This window comes from Podarcis melisellensis (assembly GCF_964234715.1).
Source record: "Podarcis melisellensis genome assembly, chromosome: 7".
Lineage (NCBI taxonomy): Eukaryota > Metazoa > Chordata > Lepidosauria > Squamata > Lacertidae > Podarcis > Podarcis melisellensis.
This window is the reverse complement of record NC_138539.1, coordinates 61,816,339-61,831,436: the sequence shown is the minus strand read 5'-3', so window position 1 is coordinate 61,831,436 and position 15,098 is coordinate 61,816,339. Positions and strand designations below refer to the sequence as shown.

General features: G+C 46.4%; 1 protein-coding gene across 4 annotated transcripts in view; it reads right to left on the bottom strand.

Moving 5' to 3' along the window:
- TFAP2A (transcription factor AP-2 alpha) overlaps nt 1-15,098 on the bottom strand; it is a 29,243-nt gene that overhangs the window by 5,418 nt on the left and 8,727 nt on the right. For 3 of the 4 annotated variants that reach the window (XM_081919937.1, XM_081919936.1, XM_081919934.1), the window contains exons 2-5: nt 12,259-12,693; nt 8,499-8,550; nt 5,290-5,521; nt 2,977-3,095 (exon numbers count right to left, since the gene is read on the bottom strand). In XM_081919937.1, coding sequence (XP_081776063.1) covers nt 2,977-3,095; nt 5,290-5,521; nt 8,499-8,550; nt 12,259-12,693 — 838 coding nt within the window. Of the gene's footprint in view, nt 1-2,976; nt 3,096-5,289; nt 5,522-8,498; nt 8,551-12,258; nt 12,694-13,947; nt 13,975-15,098 lie in introns of all 4 variants that reach the window. The other variant, XM_081919935.1, reaches the window with a different exon arrangement.

Genomic DNA, 15,098 nt, shown 5'->3' with positions numbered 1-15,098 from the left:
CTTCAGTATACATTGAATTCTTTTTTTCCCTTCAGCTGCTTGTAAACTTTGTTTTGCTTTGCTTGGTTACGCATCAGTTACTTATGCCATGTAAATATACTTTAGTTACAAACGACAAATGAAAATCTCCTTGATACTCTTTCAGTTGTGGCTGGCATTCTTAAAATACTCCAGCTTTACATCTTTGAACCGTTCAATATTTTTTAAAGCAGGCCACAAAGCAAAGAAAACTATTAGGCTATTTCTAAGCAAAACCAAAGCTAACCAGGGGTCCAGAAAAGCTTAAAAAACACTCTACAGTTATTGAAATCGGGGTTAAAGACCTCGAGAATTAAACACTGGAGAAGAAAGGTTGCATGAGTATCAACCCCATATCAACTTCCTTGTGTCAACAGCTGTGGCAAACTAACCCCACTTAAAGCTGGACCAATATGTTTCTTTCCACATTATAAGGCATTTGGCTAAATGAAGCTTCCTAGCCCTTGCACTCTCATTAATGTTAGAATAGTATGTCCTTCCTCCCCCTTTTTACAATTGGAAAAGATATCAAAGAAGGTTCCCCCCATAATATGCAGCAATTGGGAACAAAGGCGGAGTTCAGTGGCTGGCTGCGAAGCTTTCAGGACACCATTAAATCATGACTTAGGTCAAGGATTCCAAAACTAATTCAGGAAGTAATGGTCACGCATTTCTCAAATGCAGATGTCAGAACAACTTAAATTATTTACTGGTATGCAGTTTGAAGCAGCAGAGGCATACTTCTTTTCGGGTGGCTGCAGCACCTAGCATTTAAAGCTGCCTAGTGATGAACTGAGAATGAAAGGGGGAAGGCTGAAGATCTGCACTGAAAGATGCTCTGCTCAGATAGACCTGTTAGACTGCATCAACGCAGCACATAAATAAATTGCCAAATGAAAACGAAGAAGGGTCTGGCCTAATTTCTAAACAAGTTTCTTTTTTCTACCCAACTTCACAGAAATTGGAAAATTTGTTTGAGGCTGGAATTTGTTGGTGTGGTGGTATTCTTGGTGCAGCAACCGGCAAAAATCGGGGTCTTCCTAGCGAAGCGTAACACTGCCATACATTCTTTCAACGTAGGCCGTTCATATAGAATGTGAGAGCCGGCCTGCTAGAATACTTTTAATGCGCTATTTAATCCTGAACAGTAATCACATCCCACAGATTAATAGGCCAAGATATTACTGGTAGTCTAGTGCTACCCCTGATATATGTATTACAGCTGTTGTGGTACAGGGGTCCGATTGCTGGACTAGGTCCAATGAGACCCTAGATCAATTTCCCTCTCACTCATAAAGCTCATGGGGTGACCTTACCCAGCCTTTCTCAACCTTGGGTCCCCAGATGATGTCAGACTACAACTCCCATCATTCCTAGCCAACATGATGGGAGTTGTAGTTCAAGAACATCTGGGGACCTAAGTTTGAGAGAGGTTGGCTCAATCTCACAGGGGTTTTTTTGAAGATAAAATGAGGCTGGGGAAAACAGATAAGCCACCTTGACCTCTTTGGAAGAAAGGCTGAATATAAACTCTAATAAATAAGTATTCTGTCCAGCTTTGTATTTGTTGCATTTATAAGGCCTTCACTGGTGATGGGACTTTTTGAGATTGGAAGTGGTCAACAATTATTGCAACGTATTAACATTTTGAATTCATTATAATATCCTTTCTGTAAGCAGCTACTCATATAAGCAGCAAAGCAGCATGGGTCTCATTTTACACCCGAAGCTCTTGCACAATTAAGAGTCATTTTGAACTTATTTAGGCCCATTCATTTCTGCAGAACTAACAGAACAGAACCACAGGCTTCAACAGTAATGCACTTTTCTCTCAGTATTGCAATGAGGATTATTTGTGCCTGATTGTCATCTGGATTCACAAGCTAACCAAACAGGAATGTTTGAATTCAACCTGATTTGAAGATTACATACAGACCTACAATGCACTTAAGTTAACATATGTGGCTTTTAACAAATTTACACCCAGATCCTAAACACATTTAGGCTGCAATCAAACCAGGAGTACGGTATGTCTCATTGAACTCAGTGTGTTTTACTTCTGAGTAGACATTCATAGGATGGTACTGTCATTGTGATCTGTTAATTCATTTATAACATATTTAGAGAGAAGTCTATTTGGAGAGCAGCCTTCATTCAATTGATGTGAATGACCTAAACAGGTTTAAATGCAACTGGGCTACAGTTTTACACATCAATTTAAAACAAAAAGTTCTACCCATATTGACTGGTGAATTGGAATCCAGTTACCTATAGTAGCACAATTAATCAGTTCATTAATAAACACTAAGTTTCACTTCTCCCAAAAATAAACTTCTTTTGACTAAGAAGTCCAGCTAAGTCATATCTTGTTTATGAAACTGTCACAATCCCCAGTCCCTGTTGTCTGAATTAAGATGTGTACAATGATTGTACACATCACTACCATGCCCCTTTCACTGGGGACTGCACTGATGAAAATCCAATTAAAATCCACCATGTCAATCAGTGATTAATAAATTAATTCATTAATTATGCTTAATTAATATTTTCAGCCCTACTTTTTTTTAATGCAAGTGAACAACCCAGTTAAACTGAACTTTCAGAATTTATAACCAACTTAGTTTCATTCACTTCAATGAGGTCTGGCAACCCAGAACCTAACTACATTACAGGGATTTAAGCCCAGATTTCAACAGAGCCGGCTTCCAAATATTTTGACATAAATGGTTTCTGGACTGGGCTGACAGCTTCAATTCACCTTTTGAAAAAGTACAAAGCAAAAAGGTCAAAATGAGCATTTTCCTCAGACATAATGATTTAAATTAAACAATGCCCATAAACATTTCAGCACAGGCCTCCAAAAGGTTCTGGTTTTGTTCAGTGGTAAAAGCAAACGATAAAAATACACATTTCCTAAAGAATGCCCTTCTCCTCACCAAATCCAAAGCCATCACTTACCTTCCACTAGTGATGTCAGCAGGGTAACATTAGCAGCCTTACGTCTCCCGGCTGGCAAATTTAATCCTATTTTGTCCAGTTTTTCTCTCAAAGATCTCCCTCCATTTTTTGATTTCGCCCTGTTCCACACATTAAAAAAACAACAACACTTAACACATGACTCGAGTTCGTATTGCAATTCGTATTAGCAGTTCGTATTGCAATGCTTTCAAATATTTTCCTCCAAAGCTATTTTACAAATCCTTATTATAAGTGATATAGTGGCGTTCCATTTCAGGAAATGCTAGGTGTGGAAGACATGCTATGAAAGGGACAATTAAATGCAAAACAGGGAAATGTCCTGAAATATTTCCTTGTGTCTGAAATAACCATGGAGATAGAACTGCTAAAATTAAGCCCTTTACATTCTCACAGTGTCTACTGCAAACCATAAAGAGGCACCAGGTGGCCCTTACCTTATCATGGTCTTGACCAAAGTCATAACCACTGTTAGTGCTTTCACACATTTGCAATCCAGTGGGAACTTGCTTAAGCCAACCCCATTTGCATTGTTAACCAGCCTAATTCACAACTGTCAAGTGTGTTCATTTGTCTTCCATTATGGAAACTGCACTCAGTTTGCTCAAAATTTGAAGTTGGAATGATACCTGCTATTTTGTCCCTGTTCCGGTGTGGTTTTCTTTTAAAAAGAAAATCCTTCATCGTATCCCTGTAGCAGGCTCAAATCTTTTTAATCAAATCTTTTTAATATCCCTTATTGTATTGTAGCTTAGCATTACTCGCTTGTTGCAGCATTACTCAGCAAAGCAATGCTGGCAGTGCCCTCAGCTGGTGTGTGTAAGCTTTCAAGAAGTTTTGCTGAGACGCATGCCCTGCTATGATGAGGGGACAGTGCTCCTTGCTGAGGCTGCTGACTGGATGCATTGGCATTGTGTAGCAGTGTTGTGTGATTGTGGCACATGCTACATACAACAACAACCACAATGATAACAGCAGATATAATCAATGTTTTTTTTCATATTTAAGGTCACTTTCAGTAAGCACATTTCTATCTGCAGTTTACAGGATGCTGTGTAACATGATCTCATTATTAACAACCCTGTGAGATGGGTGGTTCATTTTGCAGAGGGGTGTTGTTGTTTTCCAAGGCCCCAAACTAAGGCTGAAGAATAGTTACTTGCTCAACACATTTTCCAGGTTCAACGGCTTGAAAGCAAGTGATGTCCTCTCATTAAAGACATTCAGGTCACTACCGAACTTAGATTCTGATCTCAAAATATTCTGCAGAGCTGGTGTGTTCTGAGGTTAACTACTGCCTTCTCCTGCCCCATGTAACAACATATCCACCCAAAAGGGATAACTTTTTACAATTGTGAACCCAGAACAAATATTAACACAAGAGGCACTGGGCTTTGCGTTTGCACTGAGGCGAGAACAAAACCACTTAACACGTGAGTAATATCAGGTCTGCAATTGTCGGGAGTCAGGTGAGGCCACCACCTTGATGAAACTATGCAAGTCTGGGTCTGGTTAGTGGCTGGATGGAGAGATTGCCTGGGAACCACATATATGCCAGCTTGGGTTCCATGTTGGAAGAAAGGAGGGAAATAAACAAGTGAAAGATACATTTCCCTCCAAAAATCTATTATAAAGTATCCTTATTATGAAAGATACTTAGCTTATCCTGAAATGAAGCCATAGGCCATGAAGGCAGACTAGGCTGACATGATTTTACTGTTTCAGGTAGGTAGCAGTGCTGGTCTGATGCAATCAAAATCAAAATTTAAAATTTAAAAATTGTCCAGTAGCACCTTAGAGACCAAGTTTGTTTGAAAGCTTATACCCAGAACAAACTTAGTTGGTCTCTAAGGTGCTACTGGACAATTAAAAAATAATAAATAAATAAATAAATTTTTCGATTATTTTATTGTGTTTGAAATAATTGTGGAGCTTGGCTTAAAACGACCAGGTTGGCAGCACCTGCTCTGGGCTCTTCTTGAAGAGTGTGGAGCATCTTTGACAACACAAGCAAGAGCCGTTTCCCCTTCCTTTCTTACTAACCCAAGGCACCGTGGAGGATCTGCCTAGGTTTCTAGCCTAGGAGGATGCACACTGAGCAATGGTGCCTCGGGGCTTGGGAATTAAGCACCGGCAGAACTGTGGAGGAGTGGCGCCCTTTGGCGAGCAAGTGATTGGACGGGGCGCTACCACCTCAAGTCGCGCGCACGGTCCCTTCCAATGGGCTCCCTTCCCTCCAAAAAGAGATCCCGCCCCTCCACCCGGCCTCGTTTCCCGCGGCTCGGGCTGCCTCACCTCCGAAGCACTCCGCCCAGCAGAGACGCGTTGAGGCACTCCGGCGGGGACAGGCGCCTCTGCACTTCCGCCACCGTGACCTTGTACTTGGAGGTGGAGCTGAGGAGGGACAGGCGCCCGGGCACCGAGCAGAAGACTTCGTTGGGGTTCACCACGCCGCCGAAGAGCGTGTCCTTGTTGATGGGGATGGAGGAGACGGCGTTGGCGTTAGACTTGGACAGGGACACGGGGCCTGCAGAGTCCGGGAAGGGGGGGCGGGTTGGGTAGGAGAGGAAGAGGGGAGGGCGAGGGGAGGGAGAGCCGCGTTAGTGCACAAATGCTGAGGGGATTAGCAGCTGCCAGCAGCCTGAGGGGGAGGGGCGCCTGGGAGGGGGAGGGGCTGCCTCGGGATAAACTTCGTGGTGGGGAAGAAGACGACAACGACAAGCCAGGAGAGGTGGCGGCAGATGGAAGACGACAGGGATGAAAAGGAGGGGGGCGCTTAGTCGACCACTATGGCGGGCAAGAAGCGGGGGCCTCTCGGGCACTGTCCTCCGCGCCAAGGGACGCTGGAAAACCCCCGGGGGCGGCTGGCTGGCTGGCTGGCGGCTGCTTCTTTCTTTCTCTCCCCCCCCCCAGCTCCAAGCACCACTTCCTCCTACCCCCTCGCTTTTTTTACTTTGAAGGCTGAGAGAAGCAGTTTTCTCCCTTCCTTCCCGCACGTTGCACAGGAGGAGGCAGGAGGGGTGCCAACTCGAATAAAATACTCGGGGGAGCGGGGGCAGGTTAGCTCCCACCCCCCACATAATCGATCACAGGACACGGCACATGCACACCATTTGAATGGCCAGGCCCATCTCAGATATTTTATTGGCTCCTATGCGAGGAGTTAGAGGGAATGGGGGACGACGACACGAAGGCCCGAAAGCCCAGACTCCGCCGCCTGTTCTGAAATGCCACCGAATAAACAGGCAAACAAGCAGCTGCACCACCTGACTCAAGCCAAGATGTTATTTACAGAGCACGCAACGTTTTGTTTTGTTTTGTTTCTGGGGGCGGGGAGACATTGTGGGGAGGTGAAAGCTCAAGGGGCTTGCAATCTCTGGCTTAAAAGCCTGATGCATCCCGATGTATATTGACTATGCCTTGAACTGAATTAAGCTTCTTTAAAGGAGCTGGCATGAGGCAGGGACACCAACAAGGCGAGCGTCTGGGCTGGTTTGTTCTCCTCCCGCCCCCTTCGGGGGAAAGGCCAATCAGAAGCGGGGGTTGTGTCAAGCGGTGAGGAGGGGGCGGAGCTTACGGGGAATTGCCTCTCATCTGCTAAACGGTTCCAGGGGCATCTAAGTCCTATGGATCTGGCTGGAACTTGGAGCCAAATTAATGTTCTCAAGCTGGTAGCCTGATGAACACTTACCATACTCGCTATATCACAGAGAGAGAGAGAGATGTTACATTCATCCTTTTAGAGACAAAAGCGAGACGTTCAAACAATGCACCTTAGCCGGTTCTGGAACACCTAAGCGTGCCATTGTTCTAGAGTAGCCTCCCCGCTTCCCCAACACACACTGTCTCCAAGTGTTTCAAATAAACTGGGCCGAGTGTCGCAGCCTCTCTGCGTGCAACTTTTCACACTGGGAAGCGTGAAACAAGGGAGGCGGTTTCTATCGTCAAAAGAACATTGACAGTGAAGCGCTTTGTTTAAAAGAAGAAGAAGCACGCAGCCAAAACAAAATAGGAAACTTCCTAGATCCTTAAAGAGCTGCTTCTCAAAATGGGAAGAAAACAAAAACAAACCACCTCCCTGCTGCCGCCTTCATATCTTTCCCATTAAGAGACAGAAAGATCTAGGGCTTTGTTAGGAGATAGCCAGGACCAGCACAAAACTCAGCAAGCCTTATTTTTCGTTTCCCAATTTGGCTAAGCATAAGTGAAAAAAATAAGGGCAGCCGCCCTTGCATGCGATGGGCGCTGTGCTCACGTTCCAGGCCGGTTACACTATAAATATTTACTCTTTTGTCATCATCTGCTTCTTCCCCTCGTTCCCAATCCCACCCCCGTTTCACATCCTCACTTTAGTGGCCCTAATCCAAATGTTAAAGGGTGGAGCGAGGGGGGGATATCTAGGTTTTGGATAGATCACTTGTGACATTAATAGCTCTGGGGAGGCTAATAGAGACAATAGGAGTTAAACGAACTCTTGAGATTACTAATAAAAGAGCCAATTATCATGTCGACTCGGAAAGAGCATCTCTTTAAGATTTATTCCTTGCACATCTAATTTGACGTGACAAAAGCTCCCCAGATTGAGGGGGGTGGGGTGGGTGAAACTTTAGCTTTCACTGTGGCGGTGCTGAGGTTTCCAAAGCTTTGTAGAGCATCAGACCCTGGCGGTGCCTAAAATACCCAGACACTCCGCTAGAGCGAAGGCAAACACGCGCCCCTTTCCCAGCGAAGAATAGCCAAGCGCTCAACCCGGAGAGAGCTTCACTCTCTCCAACAGCAGTCTTCCGAGCAGTACCCAAAAGGGGAGCCCATCGTTTCGCTCCCTTGCCAACACTGAGAAATCAAGAAAAAGAAAGCCCAAGCCCATGAAACCCCTTGCAAAGTCATTTGAAAGGGGCTGAGAATGAGAGCACTCTGTCTTCTAGACACCCAACGACAGCACACCATTAAGAACCAGTAGCAGCAACAACAACCCAGAAGGGACTAGTCCAGAAACAAGCGGAAGCCACCGCCGCGGAGACAACACCAAAGCCCCCTTCCCATATCCTTAGCTCGCTTGCTACAACAAAGCCTACTGATATAAACAATTCAGAACAATCTCATAAACCTGAAGTCCGCCGTGGGGGTTGGGGGGGGGGGTAGAGACAGAGAGACTAGGGTCTGGAAAGGGTTGGTGCGGGGTTCTGGTCACGAGAGATAATTTCACTGTAGAAATTCGAAGTCAGTTCCTAACCGCGAATGGGATTATTAGGAAGAATTAAAACCTGGATCCGTTCGAGAGAGATAATATAATCGCACACATTCAAAAATCACGGCGCGTTTGGGCTCGCGTGAAAGGTGGTTTGCAACCAGGACTGTCCATGTCGTTGTCCACTTTCAAAAGCCTGTTGTGAATTACATGGAAGGGGCTGAGGAGGGGGGGGAACAATGGCTTTATCAAGTTCTCTCCGCAACAGCACCGAGCTTGTGAGGACATGCCTGGAATGTTAAAGGAAATGGCTTACCTTTCTTAATTACAGTTTGATCTGGGATGTTAATACCCGGGTCCTCTACGTGCTGCAACAAAAGGGATACACAAGGATGTGAATATTTAAACATACCAAAAGAAACATGTTACGAAGCTGCTTCTCTCTCTCTCTCTCTCTCTCTCTCTCTTTCTTTCTTTCTTTCTTTCTTTCTTTCTTTCTCTTTCTTTCTTTTTCTAATGTTTCTGCCTTACGGTACTTGGATCCAAAACACACAAACAGATATGGATATATATGCAGTGCGGAAATGTTTCATTTCGATGCATTATCGTGCAAGGATTTAACAAAGGGGGGCAATATTTTAACCACAGCCCCCAGGTCTAATCGGGATGGGGCATTTGGCTGGGCTGTTGGAATCTTACAATTAATAGCTCAGTCTTTTCGCTACGTTTACTCGACAGTAAAGCCGCATTGGTTTCAATACAACTTACTTCCAAAAACGCATGCACACGATTGCGGCCTGTGCAGGGGAACGCTGAACATATTTACTCGCAAGTAACACCCGCTGGCTACAAATATGGGCGTCTATTTGCAGCCACGCAACGGAATCTTATGCATGTTTACTCGGAAGTAAGTTGCAATTGTGTCCCCAGGAAATGTGCACAGGACTAGTGTCTTAGTCTTGCAGTATTTTTTAAAAAACGTGATTAAAGGTGATTTGGAGATTTCAGAATGGTAATTTTGTGCCACTACTGGGCACAGAGAACAGAGGGGAAAATACAATGGAAACCAGGGAGAAGCAGCAGAATAATCCGTTTGGGAAGGAGGCACAGAGGTGAGGACATTTTTTAGGGGGAAACGAACTGGAGGGGAAAGGAAGCCAGCTTTATATTAGCTGAATAACCCAAGAACATGAAGCCTCGCTCGCGGCTCTATTGTCCACTAGCAGATTCGGCTGATGCCTTTTTAATTCTCCTACAGATGGATTTGCGCGCGTGTGTGTGTGCCCGCGTGCCCGCGAGGCGCGCCCTCGACTTCGAAACGTGATTAGAAAGTAAAATGAAAATCATGTTTTCTAATTCCCAACCTGACAGTCAATCTAATGTGTCTGTCTGTGTTTACAAATTAGCACTAGCGCTGCTGAGATATAGAACATTTCGCGGCCGCGTTGCAAAAATTGCAGGCGACCGGCCGCCGTTCAAAACACAGGAGCGCAGAGATACCCCCAAACCCCCTTTCCCCCCTTCCTTCGCTGTCTCTGTCCAGCAATAATACCGAGCCTAACATTTTCCATTCTGCCTTGGATTTATGCTCCTGTTAATTGTGCCTGATCTCAATGATTCCGGGTGGATGGTACGAAGTTGCTTTATTACGGGTTTTATTGTACTCAATGCTCTCATTTGTAACTTGCCTAAAGTGCTTCTGGATTTGAGCATAATTAAATTGAGAAATGTTCAGAAATGACTAACGCTGCAGTTTTCTTTGGGGGTCTTTTTTTTTTTTAACTATATAGGGAAATATGATCCCTTCAAGCAGGAGGCCCCAAACCCATAAAGTAAATGTACTGGGGCGTAACGTTTTTATTTGTCTGATTCCTCTACCTATATGGAGTCCACGCAAGCCACCGACTGTTAGGTTTTAAAATCCCGCCGAGATATTTATGCTTAAATAATTCTCGCCCTCGACTTAGCATGTCTTCAGAACCGAGGACTCGCTCCTAGGAAAGGTTAACTGCGGCAGCACGGGGACACTGAAAATGACCCTTTTTCTGTGACCCACATTTCTTGATAAAGGGATTCACAACCAACCCCACAAGCGATCTCTCTCTCTCTCTCTCTCTCTCTCTCTGTGTGTGTGTGTGTGTGTGTGTGTGTGTTCAATTGCCAAAGCAGTTCCATGCCACTTTTGTCTGTTTAATGGAACCACAACTCAAAGCTAGGTGATCCACCTTAGCTGGGTTGTGGGTCCGGCTCAGTTTAAGGGCGGGCGTGAGGAGTGGGAATTTAATCTAGCTGGCAACTGACTTTTCTGAAAACGTGCCAGCGATAAGTCATCTCTTGCCAGAGCAGGGAATAAAATGGGATGTATTTATCATTCAAATGCAATTTGCGCTTTGCAATAGACTTTGAACAAAACGAAATTCCGAAAGAGGAATATATTTTAGCTCATGTTCCTTGCAAGAACCGAAACCCCAGCTGCTAGCTTCAAAATCGTTTACATCTTGACATGTGTTGGGAAGTCCTATTGGTTTCAACTGTACTCCTTTCTCTTGGAAGTAGATCCCGGCCATTTAAAAGGCGTTTCCATATAGAGAAGTATTTTTAAGAACCGCAGCCTGTCCCAAACGTGCTTTGCGCATTGTTCTGTTCTTTTCATCCCCAACCGTTCCCTAAATTCCCACACGCGGGAATGCATGCGTTTGTTGCAAAACAACTGAAGGTAAAAATCTGTTTCGTAGGGAGGGCGGGATGTCACGAAATCCCCTATTCAACACCACCTCCAAGTATGATTTACTAAACCGGGAAGGAATAAAAGGCTTCCAAAATGACACCCAAATAGGTGAACCCATCGGAACATTATCCTTGCAACATGAAACTGTAAATCATTAAACTGTCAGTGGACATATTGTTATAATATTTGATCCTGTAATTTGGGGTGGCGTTTTAGCAACAACAGCAAAAATCACATCCAGATACCAGGAGCTGCTTCTACCAGCCACCAGCCCCAGCTCCCCCCCCCCCCGCAAATGCTTTTTGCCTGGTATAATGAGCCTTGCATAATATTACTGGCCTACTCAAATACTCTTTTCAGCCGGGGAGCCAGAAGGCAAGGGGACCTCTGAAGGCGAGTTCCCCTTTGGAGCCAAGCACGTAAGGTGCTTCCCCGCGGACAATGACCCTCTTCGCTTGCAAAGGGGCCGAGATCCGAACGCGGGCTCCGTGAGAAATCTTCCCCAACGAGTAAGAGAGCCCAACTCCAGAAAGTGGGCAGCAAATATTCAGGGTACCAAAAGATATTGGTCAGAATATGACTACTTATCTGTTGTCAGCTACTAGTACCTTCTCACCCCCAACGAATAAAGGACATTCATTTTTTTAAAAAAAACACCCAAAAATAATGCATTCTCTTTCTTCCATCCGCCTGGCTAACCACTTCAGACTATACCAATTCTTCAGTCCGGAATAACGTGGTTTTTTGTTTTGTTTTTAATGGTTTGGTGTTGATTTGCAATTCATTTTGCAGGCTCCCTTTCTTCTCCCGACCGAGAAATGCATGAAGCCTTAGGCATGTTTAGGTCGACTGATTGCTTTCCCAAGACATCTAGGATCCTACCGAAGGCAAGGCCCGAGGATCACATTAATTCTAATTCTACTACTACTACTACTATTACTGCACGGCCTTCCCTATAGCTCCCACTCATTGTCATTGGGCATGGGGGGAAAACCGTAAAGGATTATTTTGGTTGGATTATTTCTCCCCTGGTGCGTCCCCCTCTCAACTCCCCGTTAATGCAGTGGTAGGGACAGATGCAAACAACTATTACTGTGTGCTGGACATTACTACTATTATTCTATTTTTTGCAGGGGAGACGGTGGCGCGATTAAAATGGCCCGGTTGCAAACGGGTGGAGAGACACCATCGCCTCGCTGCCTTTCTCTGCGGTCATTTGGCTGCGTGCGCCCAGCGCAAGTCCCATCCACCAGCCCGAGGGCGCGCGGGATGTGCGCAGCGCAGGCCGGAGAACGAGGCGTTGCTGGTGTCAGCCGCCGCGAGGATACAGGCACGGAGTTCTCCTTACCGGTACGTCTTCTAAAGAGTGAGGTATCGAATGAATGGGGATGTCGCCTAGTCCTGAGCTCAAGCCATGAGGTCCGTGCAATAGATCTTCATGCCGCCGGTAATCCCTTCGCGGATCCAAGCCGGAGAGCTGGTGCGGAAGTCCTCGGTGGGTGTGCAAAAGCCCCGTTTCCTGGTTCTGTCTCTGTCCCGGCCAGCCTGGGTGTTGGGGTTGGGGCTGGGCGTGAAGAGGGTTCAAGCTATAAGGGTCGTTAACGTGGGAATAGGGGTCTTGGGACTGAGGGTAGATGGGCTGGTACGGCGGCGGGAAGTAGGGGGGCTGGAAGTCAGCGTTGGGGGTGTGAGAGAGCGGTGGGGCGCTGGTGTAGGGCGACTGGCCCACGCTCCCCAACTGGGGTAGGCGGGCTGTCCCGTTGCTGGTGCCATCGTGACGGTCCTGAGGAACGAGGAAAAGAGGGGGAGAGAAAGAGAGAGCAGATCAAAATCAAGACGGTTTGAAGGCCTCGCACACACCCCATTATACACCCAACGCAAACACACAAAGGATGCGATTTGCAAACATTTGGTTCCAAGCATCTTCCAAACGGAAAGGCGTTGAAATTCCTTACAACAAAAGGAAAATCATAAATAGAAAAACCAACCAAATCCGTACCCTGACGGCAGATCCGAGGGCGGGGGAAATCTTAGAGGGGATTCTGGTTTTTTTTGTCATTCGAAAATTCAGCCTATCTTTCTCCCCTCCCCCACCCATCCAAAGCGTTCCCACACCATTTACGAAAAAGACTCTCATCTGCCTGGAACTTTTAAATGGGAACGACTGTAAATGGTGCAGAAGCGGACCTGTATCGTCGTCGCATTCCCAGGGCAACGCCACCCAAAAGAGCTGCTATTCCTTCAAAGCGCGTCCATAAATATGACCAAAATGTGGGTTTGAATAAGTTATTTGTAAAAAGAAAAATGATTGACGACTCATAAAAAATGTGCTGCTTTGTTAGTTGGAACTGTGATATAATATAAAATATCACACACACTATACATACATACATATATTGCATATGCACACACATTCTTCATAAAAGAATGAAATCTCCAAAAATTAAGGCGAATAACTAGAAAACAAAAATAAAAATAAAGCGCGTGGGGAAAGAGGAACGAAAATGTAAATGGTTTTGCCGGCGTGCAATTGGGACTTGGAAGGTTATGAAATTATAGCCCACAGGTACGACTAAAGGAAATTAACAGCCACAGAAATGGAAAGGAGGGGGGGGACGGGCGAGGGCGGCAGTTGGGAATTATAAGAAAGATGTCGTTAAATGCCTTCGACTTCAATCTCTCAAGGAGTGTGATGATCCCCGGGAAAAAGAGAGGAGCGGAAAAGATGTGAAATCCAGCGGGGAAAGCGGGAAGGGACAGAACAGGACAAAAACACCAACACAATAGACGGGCATGGAAGCGGAAGCGAGGATTTCTGTAGTTAACTTGCAGCAGCCAACGCAATAATAAAGAAGTTGGGGGGTTTTTTTGTATTCTCGAAATAAGAAATAAAAAAGGAGGAAAGACAGAGAGGACAGACAGACCCTGGCAGGATGTGAAACACGCACACATATAATAAGCAAGACTGAGAAAAGGCACAAGCAAGACCAACCCACCCCGCCACCCCCCGATAGAGAATGCTAAGAAAGCCACTCACCATCGCTGAGAAACTGTGAACTAACATCTGCGCGGATTCGGGGGGACCAAGTCAGGGCACAGGAGAAAAACAAAAAGGCAGAGAAAAGTCGGCTCTTTTTAGCTCTGGCTTTCGGGCTCTCTCGCGCTGCCTGCGTCTCTTGCTCTCTGCCTCTCCGGCACGCGAGCAGCGCGCTCTCCCTATCCCTCTCCTCTCTCACACACTCACACACACGCACAAAAGGAGGAGAAGAAGCCCAGGTCTAGACTGTGACTACACCAAGTGCCCAACGCCCAGGCTGGTCCGCGAGCAGCACTGGGGACGCGGCGCGACTCAAATCCATCAGAACTTGACCCAAACGCCCGGCGATCTGCAGCGGCGAAAAAAAAGGCGAGGGAGAGCCGGATCCGGCGGTGCTATTGCGGTGCAAAGTTGTGTGTGTGGGTGTGTGTGTGTTCCTTAATCCGTGTGTGCGTGTGTGGTGCGTTGCCCCCACACACCTCTCTCTCTCTCTCCCTCCCTCTCCGACTGCTTCACGTGAGCTCCTAATAAGAGAGAGAGAGAGAGAAAGAGAGAAGGAGGGAGGGAGAGATCTGCGGCTCGCTTTCCTCGAGAGTCCTAATAGCAGATATTCATGACTGTTAATATTACACGAATACTTAATAAGGGAAGAATGGCTGGAAATCGAGCGTGAAGCGAGGAAGCAACTCAAGGCAGAGGCTGTTCTAAATGACGTCCATTGAATGAAGAATCAGTGTATCTAATCAGAGGGGGGAGGGGGAGCGAGAGAAGGGGGGGAGAGGACGGAGAGAGAGGGAGAGACAAAAAGAGAGCGAGGGGAGGGGGGAGGAAGAGAGAGAGAGAGAGCCATGCCGCCGCCGCTGCGTCTGACGAATCACAGGAAAGGGGCAACATTTTAAAAGGTTGTAGGGCATGAAGAAGTGAAAGAGAGAGAGAGAGCCAGGCAGAAGCAAGAGGGTGGGAGCAGGCAGGCAGGCGGGGGGGAGAGAGAAGAAAGGCGAGTGGATAGGAGAAGGAAGGGCAGAGGGGTAAGTAGAGAGGGAGGGGAACGGGCAGCGCGCGTGGGAAAGGGAAGGAAAGAAGCGGCAGGCCGGGGGAAAGGTCTCGGGTGGGTTCCGGGGCTTGGGGTGAACTTGGGGAGGGGGCAGCAA